This window comes from Mastomys coucha, unplaced genomic scaffold (assembly GCF_008632895.1).
Source record: "Mastomys coucha isolate ucsf_1 unplaced genomic scaffold, UCSF_Mcou_1 pScaffold14, whole genome shotgun sequence".
NCBI classification, from domain to species: domain Eukaryota; kingdom Metazoa; phylum Chordata; class Mammalia; order Rodentia; family Muridae; genus Mastomys; species Mastomys coucha.
Genome location: NW_022196896.1, coordinates 35,515,558 through 35,526,562, shown reverse-complemented (window position 1 = coordinate 35,526,562; position 11,005 = coordinate 35,515,558). Strand labels below are relative to the sequence as shown.

Below are 11,005 nucleotides of genomic sequence, written 5' to 3'. Positions count from 1 at the left end.
CTCACTCAAGTCAAATAGTTTTGAGTATAGCAGGACGTCTGTATCCAAAAATCGTGCCTACAATTCACTTCTTGGTGCAGCAGAACTATCAACTCTCAGCTTAGCTACGATGGAAGTAGCTAATCCTTCGATGATTTGAGGGTCATTGAAATACAGCCTTATTACAATGAAATCCAATGTCTAAAAATTGTTTTTATTTTGGGCTTGTACCACAGTAAGAGCCAAGACTTTAAACTGTCCTCAATATAAAACAAACAAACAAAAAGACTATATATATTCGTGTTCATTTAAGAAAATACTAGTAGTGATGTATTATTTTGAAATATACAGTTAATATGTTTGGAGTTATTTGAAATTTATACTGAGAAAAATATATATATATTTTCAGTATTGTTGTAGACAGCACCTACATAACACTGTTAAATTGATTGTTATTTTATATCAAACAACTTTTATAGTACTCATTTTTATTGTTATAATATTTTATAAATTTTAAGGAATATTACAAAAAAAGATATTGTAGGTATTGAAGAGGGGGTCCCTTGGAGGAGTTGGGGTATAAAAGGGAAAGAAGAATGTGATTTAATTCTATTTACTTAAAATATGTTTCTAAATGTTAACAAATTCCAACAAATTGAAATTATGTAACTTTTCTCATCATAATGCAATAAGAGTTAAAAATAAAAAGCTAAAAATGCACTCTGGGAAAAGAACACCTTCAACAAATAGTGCTGATCAAACTGGATGACTGCATGTAGAAGAATGGAAATACATCTATGCTCATCATGCTTGGATAAAAGTCAACTCCAAATGGACCAAAGACCTCATTAGAAAAACAGATACATTGAAATTAATAGAAGAGAAAGTCATGAATAGTGTTGAACTTATAGGCACAGGAAAAGTATTTCTGCACACAACATTGTTAGCACAGGCACCAAGATCAACAATTTAATAAATGAATCTCATGAAACTGAGAAGATTCTGCACAGTGAAGGACACTATCATTTGGACAAAGCAGCCACCTCTGGAATTTGTAAAGCTTTTTACCAACTATACATCCAAAAGAGGGCTAGTATCTAAAATATATAACAAACTCAAGAAACTAGATATTAAAAACAAACAACTCAGTTTAAAAAATGGGGTACAGGTCTAACACAGAATTTTCAATAGAAGAAACATAAAAGGTTGAGACACACTTAAACAAATGCTAAATGTTCTTAGCCTTTAGACAAATGCAAATCAAAATTACTTTGAGATTTCATCTTCCATCTGTCAGAATAGTTAAGAATAGCTAAATAAGTGACAGGTCTTGTTGGTGAGGATGTGGAGTAAGAGGAAGACACATGTACTGGTAGTAAGACTGCAAACTTTTTACAGTCACTATGGAAGGCAGTGTGGTGGTTCCTCAGGAAGATGGGAATTGATCTGTTTCAAGATACTACTCTTGGGCATATTCCCAAAAGATGCTTCATCCTACTGCAAAGACACTTGTTCAACCATGTTCATTGCTTTTCTATCCATAATAGCCAAAAATTAAAAAGCCACTGTACTGGTTAGTTTTGTGTGTCAACTTGACACAGGCTGGAGTTATCACAGAGAAGGGAATTTCAGTTGGGGAAGTGCCTCCATGAGATCCAGCCATGGGGCATTTTCTCAATTAGTGATCAAGGGGGTAGGGCCCCTTGTGAGTGGTGCCATCCCTGGGCTGGAAGTCTTGGGTGCTATAAGAGAGAAGGCTGAGCAAGCCAGGGAAGCAAGCCAGTAAGGAACATCCCTCCATGGCCTCTGCATCAGCTCCTGCTTCCTGATCTGCTTGATTCCAGTCTTGACTTTCTCTGGTGATCAACAGCTATATGGAAGTAAGCCGAATAAACCATTTCCTTCCCAATTTGCTTCTTAGTCATGATGTTTGTGCAGGAATAGAAACTCTGACTAAGACAGCCACAGATATCTATTAATAGATCAATAGATAAAGAAAATATGGTACATTCATTCAATAGAATATTAGTAATTCAGCTATTAAAAATAAAATCATGAAATTCTTAGGTAAATATATACGGTTAGAAAAAAATTATCTTGAGTGAGGAAACCCAGAACCAGAAAGATAAATATGGTATGTATTCATTATAATATTAGCCAATAAGTCAAGGATAACCAAGATATGATCAGCAGAATCCTAGTGGGTAGGTATAGAGGAAGGAGCTGGAGGGAATAGATATATCTTATTAGGGAAGGGAATAGAATAGATAATTATAGATGGATGGAGTGGTGGAACGTGAGGATCAAGGAAGGGCATAGGTGGTTGTGGTAGGGAATACAGTAAGAGGAAGTTAAAATTAAGGAGTATTTGTATAGAAACCTAATACAATAGATATTTCCTAAAATACATACATATAAGAAGATTATCTAAATAGATCACAAATAACGGGGGAGTTAGAGTTCCCATTGGCCATCTCTTTTCATGAAACAAAACTTCCAGTACCAGGATTGGGTTACATCTAATTGTGCTTTTGGCCAAAGGGGTCACATGGGAATTCCCAAACAACCTAGGCTGTTACGAAGACTCTGGGCTGCTCTTAGTAAACCAAGAGCAAGGTCTCATTGCTGAGGACAGCACTACATAACTCCTTGAACATGGAGATGTCATGAAGATGCCTACATAAAGCATCCATGTCTACATTCCAGTGTCTTTGGTACAGGAAAGTACTCTGAATGCTACCAAAAGAGGAATATAAATGTCAAGCCACAAAACCTTTGAACTACAATGGTGTAATGTTTGCAAGATATGCTAAGGTAATGGTGGCACAAAGCTTGTGGTGGTAATAAACTAGTAATTGATTCACTTAAGGCCCATTCTAAGAGATGCAACCCATACCTAACCCTGCTTAGTTGACCAAGAACCAGAGACTAGATTGTTCAGGGATGTAAATCTAGGTAAAACAAAATAATACTTGTCTAAAAACTGTAGTGATAAAAATGACTCTTAATGATATTCTGCTATATAAAAGTTTGCTCCTGTTGCAGACATTATGGAGAGTGAGAGAGAGAGAGAGAGAGAGAGAGAGAGACAGAGAGAGAGACAGAGAGAGAGACAGAGAGAGAGACAGAGAGAGAGAGACACAGAGAGACACAGAGAGAGACACAGAGAGACACAGAGACACACACAGAGAGAGACAGAAGGGAGGGAGAGAAGGGAGGGAGAGAAGGGAGGGAGAGAAGGGAGGAAGAGAAGGGAGGGAGAGAAGGGAGAGAGAGAAGGGAGGGAGAGAAGGGAGGAAAGGAGTATGAGGGAGCACTTAGCTCTAAGTGGGATGACTCCTCCATTCAGAGCTCAGGAAAACAGACAGAAGCAGTCTCTGCATATATAAATAAAGTTATATGCACAGAGGCTGCACAGGCCTGTACCATGTCCTCATCAAATATATTCTGGCTCCCAGTTTAGTGTTTCTGTGGGATTTCTGAGTGTGCAAACGACTGAGTCTCTAAATTCTTCTCTTGTGTTCATTTCCTTCTGTTGATTCATCCTGTCCAACTTTGATGTGACAGTTTTTGTTTTATCTTCTTATACTGTTTTGTTATATTTTTAAAAATGAATAGATGAATGCACTAATGAAAACCTAGTCACTAGAGGAAGGATTAATAAGTAAATTGTCAATTATACCTGCTGTGAAAGGGAAAATTAGTTTTCTCCAATGCAGTGACACGGATTTATGAACTCCTCCAGGGCAGGACTCATGTTCAGGAGTATAATGAACTCCATAGTTTTGTTTTTGTATGCTTATGGTTTTATTTGATTACAGTTCAGTGTGTTTTTTTCTCTCTCTCTGTTTGGGTGTTGCATTAGTTTATTTTATTGGATTTGGGAGTCTTGTTGTGTTTTGTTTTCTTCTTGTTTGTTTTGAGGAAGAACTTAAAGTTGTGTGGGTAGATAGAGGATCTAGAAGACGTGGGGTGGGGGAAGACTACAATTAAAATAAATTTAAATTTAACAATTATTTTAAATAATGAAATATATAATAAAGAAATACAACATGTTATGGAAACCTCATTTCCAACTCCACTTTAATAGTAGAATAATATTTTTTTAAACTTTGCTATTATTAGATTCAGTTTTTGACAGGAGAGCTTTTCATAATTCCAGATGAACTGAGTTAAAACAACAGGAAGGCAGCAGAGAAGTCTTTTGAGGAAGGGGGCGCTGTTTTTTGTTAGATCAGAGGATTTTACTAGGAGTGGAGTGGACTGGGGGTGACAGGTTGACAGAGCCGGCAGCTCCGTGCTTCCTGCCCTTCGGGTTCTTGGGAGAACTTCTGGAGTCTCCAGCAGTATTCAGGGCAGACACCAGAAGACAAACCAGGCTGGCAGGCGTCGCTGCTGCAGCATCCTCCAGCAGACATTGGGTTCCTCCCTGACCTCCCCAGGAAACTTAGATCTTTCCGGGGCCCTCCAGGTAAGGTAAAGATTGCCGTTGGGAGTCCACGGAAACGTACCTCTGTAGAATTAGGCGGTGTGACCCCAGTGTGAATTTCTTAAGCTCTAAAACGGGATTGGGTGCGTTTCTGTTTTCATAGGAGTCAAGTGGCTTCTGCATAGCACTTTGATGTATTCAGTGGACTGGAATCTGATTTCCACAGGTGGAGGGAAGAGCTTGGGACACTGTAGCCACTTCCTATGGACCTCATTTCTCCTTAAAGGTACACCTTAAGAAATCTAACCTATGTTTTCAATTCCGTCTCCAGCCTCTTAGTCCCTGCGACAGCGAGCTGAGTATCAGCAGGGAACGCCCCCTCCGGTGCACAACCAGAGAAAGGCTGTGAGACTCGGGCACTGCCTGGGTGCAGATCCCAGTAAACGCGGACTTACAAACCTCGAGTTTCGCTGGGCTGCTGAGTGGAATCAGGGTGGTCGCCGGCTCTCCAGCCCTCTCTAAGATGCATAACTTGTCGCTCTTCATGCCTGGAGGGGACAATGTGTCTTGCGGAGGCTCATCTTTGGGCTGTCCCAACGGGTCCAGCCCAGAGCCTCTGCCGCTACCGCAGCCGTTGGCCGTAGCAGTGCCTGTCGTCTACGGGGTGATCTGCGCCGTGGGACTAGCGGGCAACTCTGCGGTGCTGTACGTACTGCTGCGCACGCCGCGCATGAAGACTGTCACCAACGTGTTCATCCTCAACCTGGCTATCGCCGACGAGCTCTTCACCCTCGTGCTGCCCATCAACATCGCGGACTTCCTGCTGAGGCGCTGGCCCTTCGGGGAGGTCATGTGTAAGCTCATTGTAGCGGTCGACCAGTACAACACTTTCTCTAGCCTCTACTTCCTTGCTGTCATGAGCGCAGACCGCTACCTGGTGGTTCTGGCCACAGCCGAGTCGCGCCGGGTGTCCGGGCGCACCTACGGTGCAGCGCGTGCTGTCAGTCTGGCGGTGTGGGCGCTGGTGACGCTGGTCGTGCTGCCCTTTGCGGTATTCGCCCGGCTGGACGAGGAGCAGGGTCGGCGTCAGTGCGTGCTGGTCTTCCCTCAGCCCGAGGCCTTCTGGTGGCGTGCCAGCCGTCTCTACACACTCGTGTTGGGCTTCGCCATCCCGGTGTCCACCATCTGCGCCCTCTATACCACCCTGCTGTGCCGACTGCGTGCTATCCAGTTAGACAGCCATGCCAAGGCCCTGGATCGTGCCAAGAAGCGCGTGACCCTGTTGGTGGCGGCGATTCTGGCTGTGTGCCTCCTCTGCTGGACGCCTTACCACCTGAGTACCATAGTGGCCCTCACCACTGACCTCCCGCAAACGCCGCTGGTCATCGGCATCTCTTACTTCATTACCAGCCTGAGCTATGCCAACAGCTGCCTCAACCCTTTCCTCTACGCCTTTCTGGACGACAGCTTCCGCAGAAGCCTCAGGCAACTGGTGTCCTGCCGTGCAGCCTGATGCTCTTTCCACCACAGGCAGCACTGCCCAGCTAGGTTCAGGGGGAATCCGGGAGTGCGGTTCCCAAGCACAGCCCTGAAATTCTAAGGCCCCTTCCAGGCATTCAATACCACAGGCCCTACCCAGCACTGATCCGGGATTTGCCCAGCCTCGAGGTGAGGCTGGTGTGTAGCATGCCTGAGGACAGCTTGGATCAGGGCACCTTACTATTTTCTCCCCACAGCTGAGGGCAGGGCTTGACACCTGAACTTAGGGTGAGTGGTGGGGCGGTGTTGTTGGAACACGATTCTAACTCTCCCTCTATTTCACTGTGAGTAGGCTCCTAGGTGTCCCAGGCATCCCTCCCTCAGCGTTAGCCTGTGTATTTTGCTTCTTTGCTTTCCACCACTGATGCCAGTGCTTTTGACCTCGCTGGTAAACAGCCTGGCCTGACCCTACTTAGGTGCACTCTAACTGCCCGGCCAAGCCTCACTAGAGGTGTGTGTGTGTGGTGGTGGGGTGAAGGTGGACTGGTGGTGGTGGTGGTGGTGAACGGGGCTAGAACCTAGCTATGACTGACAAGAATAATCACCCACTCAGTATGCCCCACAAGCTTTCTTCTTTTCAACTCCCGATCGCCCTAAAGACTTTAACAGAGGTTGCAAAAGCCAAGAGTACAGAGAAATCACCAGAGTGAGGTTCCAGCGCCCTCTAGAGGAGTCAGGTATCCAGAGAATTTCTGAGTCGCTTTTGCACAGGGTGGTGCACCAGCCAACAGCTCTTTTACATCTTGGTCCTTTGTAGCTTCTGTAAAGCAGTCCAAAATTTCCATCCTGCCTCAAACCTTCACAGGCCTCCCATATAACTTAGACCATTTCCTTGTAACTGCTAGTGTGTACAGTTTTTCTGGACCAAGAAACTCTGTAAATAATACATATATCTTAATCTCACAGGCTATTTAACTTAGAGGAATATAAGAAATAAAAGCCGAGACCTGTTCCAACTTTTCCCTGAATATTCTTCCAGGACCTCCCTTCAGTGAGATCCAGGCATGGGAACGGTCTTGGATTCCTATCTTTTCCTTGTCTGGACACTTGGCTATGTTCTACCCACAAGAAACTCCTAAGCTTTGTCCAATTCTAGAGGGTAGCCTCTGAAGGCCTGGGGAACATCTGTTTCTGATTACCCACAGGGATCAGTCAGCACCTACTTTTCTTTCTTTAATCTCTACTTATGGAAGACAAGCTTGGAGAGGGAATGCAAATCTCACTGCAGACAAGAGGTCTGGAGTAACTAGACTCATCAATGATAGCATGTTTTAAATGATATGTTTAGGATGATCCCCACGAAGAAATGAAATGATTTTCAAATCTCTTTTTCCTATGGGAAAGTTCGGTTTTATGTGGAACCAGACTCTTGCTAGCAGACTTTGTTTACATAGTTTGGCATGTATGCCAATTTCTCAGTTATTTGTATTCAATGTTCCCTTAAAAAATATGAGGAGGGGAAATACTCTCTCTTGCAAGAGGAAGGCTAAGTTTCTCTCTGATTTTGGTGTATGAGAATTGGTTCTTTAGGTGTCAGAATAATTTTCAAGTATAAACCGAGAAAATTAATCTAGAGGCTGTGTGCCTTGGGCACACATAACAGTAAATTGTCTAAAAGTTTTCATGCGCTTGAACCATGGTCATCACGCCTCAGAATAGACCTCGGCTGTGGCCTTCGGAAGTGTCTGGGATGTGCTCATAGGCTTCAAATTTCTGGGAAGCACTCCACAGATATTTCTTTTAAAACTTAACTTTTCTGTGATTCTGTGTAATTTTTCCAAATTACGGTTTTAAAATTGAGCAACTTGTAGTTCGTCCAGGGTGATGATACAGAAGGATGCAGTGGAGCCTTGGTTACAGATGCAGCCAAGTGCTGTCACATTAATTGGAAACTCAGGCTTTGCACATGCAGCAGCAACACAGATAAGAAGGCAGTCCTGATAGCGTTCTGTCCTGCCATTGCTGCTAGAGATAGGTTTGTGTCTGTCTTTCAGTCTCTGGATGCTTCTGGAAAAACACAAGAGAGATATAAGTGTATCCATCACAGATCAGTACAGACTGGCAGTCTAGTTTGCATGAAGAGGACTCAATATCAGTGTTACACTGGCTTTCTAAAGCCCATGGTGATCACTGTTGTCACCAACAGGCTGTTCTCTTTCTATGGGCATTTTGGGCAGTTTGCCTTATACATAACCTTTTATCTTTTAAGTAATACATAGAATAAATAAATAAGTCACACAGGAGTAAAATTTGCAATTCCATAATTTTTACAGTTTTGTGTAAACTCTGTTGTGTTACCACTTTGAATATCTGAAAGTGTGAATTTGGTTTTGCTTATTTTAGTGTAATTGTATAATGTGGGTTTTATGCTTTCTCAAGAAATGCAGCAATTTGCTAATTGATTGCAGAAGATCTCACTCTAAAATAAAAACTGAAACACTCTGTGTGACAAGTGTATATTGTGTTTCAAAAAAACCCTACCAAAAATAAATATAAACAATAGCAACAACAGCCACTTACCTCTGCAAAACAAAGCAACCAAACAACCAAACAAAAAGAGGGAACTCTCATGCTACACAGTGGGTTTTGTATCACATGAATAGAAGCTAAAACAAGCAAGGCAAGAGATAAGAGTGGAGAAAGATTCCCTGCAGCAGGTGAGTGAGCCTGAGAAATGGTACCAGGCCAGCCTTTTATTGGAACTGGGAAGTGCTGTTTTATTTCAAAAGCACTTTAGGGACAAGCACATCTGAGCATACTCAGTTAGATGGATGCAACTGAGCATGTTCAGTTAAAGGCCATAATTTATTTTACTTTATTTTTTTAAAAAATATTTTATTTATTCATATTCCAGATATTGCTCCTCTTCCCAGCTCCCTCCAAGAGTTCTTCACCTCATCTGCTCCCCTTTGCTTTTGACGGAGTGCATCCCCTATGTGCCACCCCCACATCCCCATTTTCTGGGGCACCAAGTCTCTACAGAATTAGGCTCATCTTCTCCCACTGAGGCCAGACAAGGCAGTCCTCTACTACATATCTGTCAGGAGTCACTGACCAGCCCATGTATGCTCTTTGGTTGGTGGCTTAGTCGCTGGGAGCTCCCAGGGGTTCAGGTTAGTTGATGATGTTGTTCTTCCTATGGGGTTGACATCACCTTCAGCTCCTTCAGTCCTTCTCTTAATTCTTCCACAGGGGTCCTGACATCAGTCCAATGGCTGGCTGTAAGCATCTGCATGTGTCTCAGTAAGCCGCTGGTAGAGCCCCTCAGAGGACAACCATGCTAGGCTCCCATTTGCAAGTACAACATGGGATCAGTAATAGTGTCAGGTTTTGATGCCTGCCCATGGGATGGATCCCAAGTTGGACTGGTCACTGGATGGCCTTTCCTCAGTCTTGGCTCCATTTTTGTTCCTGTATTCTTTTTAGGCAGGAACAATTCTGGATCAAAATTTTGAAGGTAGGTTGGTGACCCCATCCCTCCACTGGAGGCCTTGTCTATCTACTGGAGGTGGTCCCTTCAGGTTCCATCTCCTCACTGTTGGGTATTTTGGCTAAGGTCTTTCCCATTGAGTCCTGGGAGCCTCTCACATCCCAGGTCTCTGGGACTTTCCCCCAGACCCACAGACCCCCACTCTCTCAGCTGCCAATTTCCATTCGTTCTCCTTACCCTCTGGGCTTTCCTCCTGTCTACCCTCCACTAAAAACACTGCCATACCTTATCCTGTCCTCTTTCCCTTCCCCCTCGCTCTCCCACTCAGGCCCGTCCCTCCCTTTGCCTCCCATGATTATTCTGTGCCCACTTCTACGTGGAACTGAAACATCCTCACTTGGACCTTCCTTCTTGCTAAACTTGAAAGTCATAATTAAAGAGGGGAAATGATGAGACAGAATACAACTGGGCACATTCATTCTAACTGGTGTGAGGTAGGATCTCAGGGTCGTTTTGATTTGCATTTCCCTGATGACTAAGGATGTTAAACATTTCTTTAGGTCCTTCTAATGATTGTTGCTTCCTGTTATTTTTGTTGCTAGAGTTGGAATTATGTTTGTGTGGCTGCTATTGAACTCAGGACCTCTGCTGGCTCTGCTCGCTCCGGCCAGAGACAGATGTTCTTTTCTGTACATGCAAAATACCTGTTTCCTCTTTACTATAGTAGGGTTTCAGAGAAAATAATGAATATTATATGAATATCATCATTAAAAATGCATATATAAATTTTTGTACTTTATAGTGATCATGATAATTTTTTTTTTATTTATTTATTATATGTAAGTACACTGTAGCTGTCTTCAGACGCACCAGAAGAGGGTGTCAGATCTCATTATGGGTGGTTGTGAGCCACCATGTGGTTGCTGGGATTTGAACTCATGACCTTCTGAAGAGCAGTCGGTGCTCTTCCCCACTGAGCCATCTCACCAGCCCCGATAATTTTAATATTATTTGGAACTGCTAAAAGGAGAAAATACCACATAAAGACAGAAGAGAATTGCCTCTGCTCGCTCTGCCCGGTCAGCTGTCTTCAGACGAACCAGAAGAGGACGTCCGATCTCATTATGGATGGTTGTGAGCCACCATGTGGTTGCTGGGGTCAGAACTCAGGACCTTCGGAAGAGCAGTCAGTGCTCTTACTTGCTGAGCCATCTTGCCAGCCCCTCAAAATTTAATTTTGAGTTGTTGTTCTATGATAGAGTGCTTACCTAGGATTCAAAAGACCCTGATTTTGTTTCCAAATGGAGAAAAATGGAGGGAAAAAGAATATAAATAAAATGACAATCCTGACTCAACCTTGCAAGCATGTGAAGTTGTTTGTATGCAAAAATAAAAGCACACTACCCAGAACAAGCTCTTTGGTGAGTGCACTTGTAAAGGCACCTCACATTGCAACCTCCAGGCTCCATGCCTGTGGAGGTATGCTCCAGGACAGGCTCTACTGTGGAGGTATGCTCCAGTACAGGCTCTGCTGTGGAGGTATGCTCCAGGACAGGCTCTGCTGTGGAGGTATGCTCCAGGACAGGCTCTACTGTGGAGGTATGCTCCAGGACAGGCTCTACTGTGGA

At 43.6% G+C, this 11,005-nt stretch overlaps 1 protein-coding gene and 1 pseudogene across 1 annotated transcript; one reads left to right on the top strand and one right to left on the bottom strand.

The window, feature by feature from the left end:
* The first annotated feature begins 4,815 nt into the window (after positions 1 to 4,815).
* Positions 4,816 to 6,266, top strand: Npbwr1 (neuropeptides B and W receptor 1). The gene has a single exon (XM_031368789.1). It carries the CDS (start codon positions 4,932 to 4,934, stop codon positions 5,919 to 5,921), a length of 990 nt encoding a protein of 329 aa, XP_031224649.1. The 5' UTR covers positions 4,816 to 4,931; the 3' UTR covers positions 5,922 to 6,266.
* Positions 6,267 to 7,737: 1,471 nt separating this feature from the next.
* Positions 7,738 to 11,005, bottom strand: part of LOC116089366 — a 15,484-nt pseudogene continuing 12,216 nt past the window's right edge.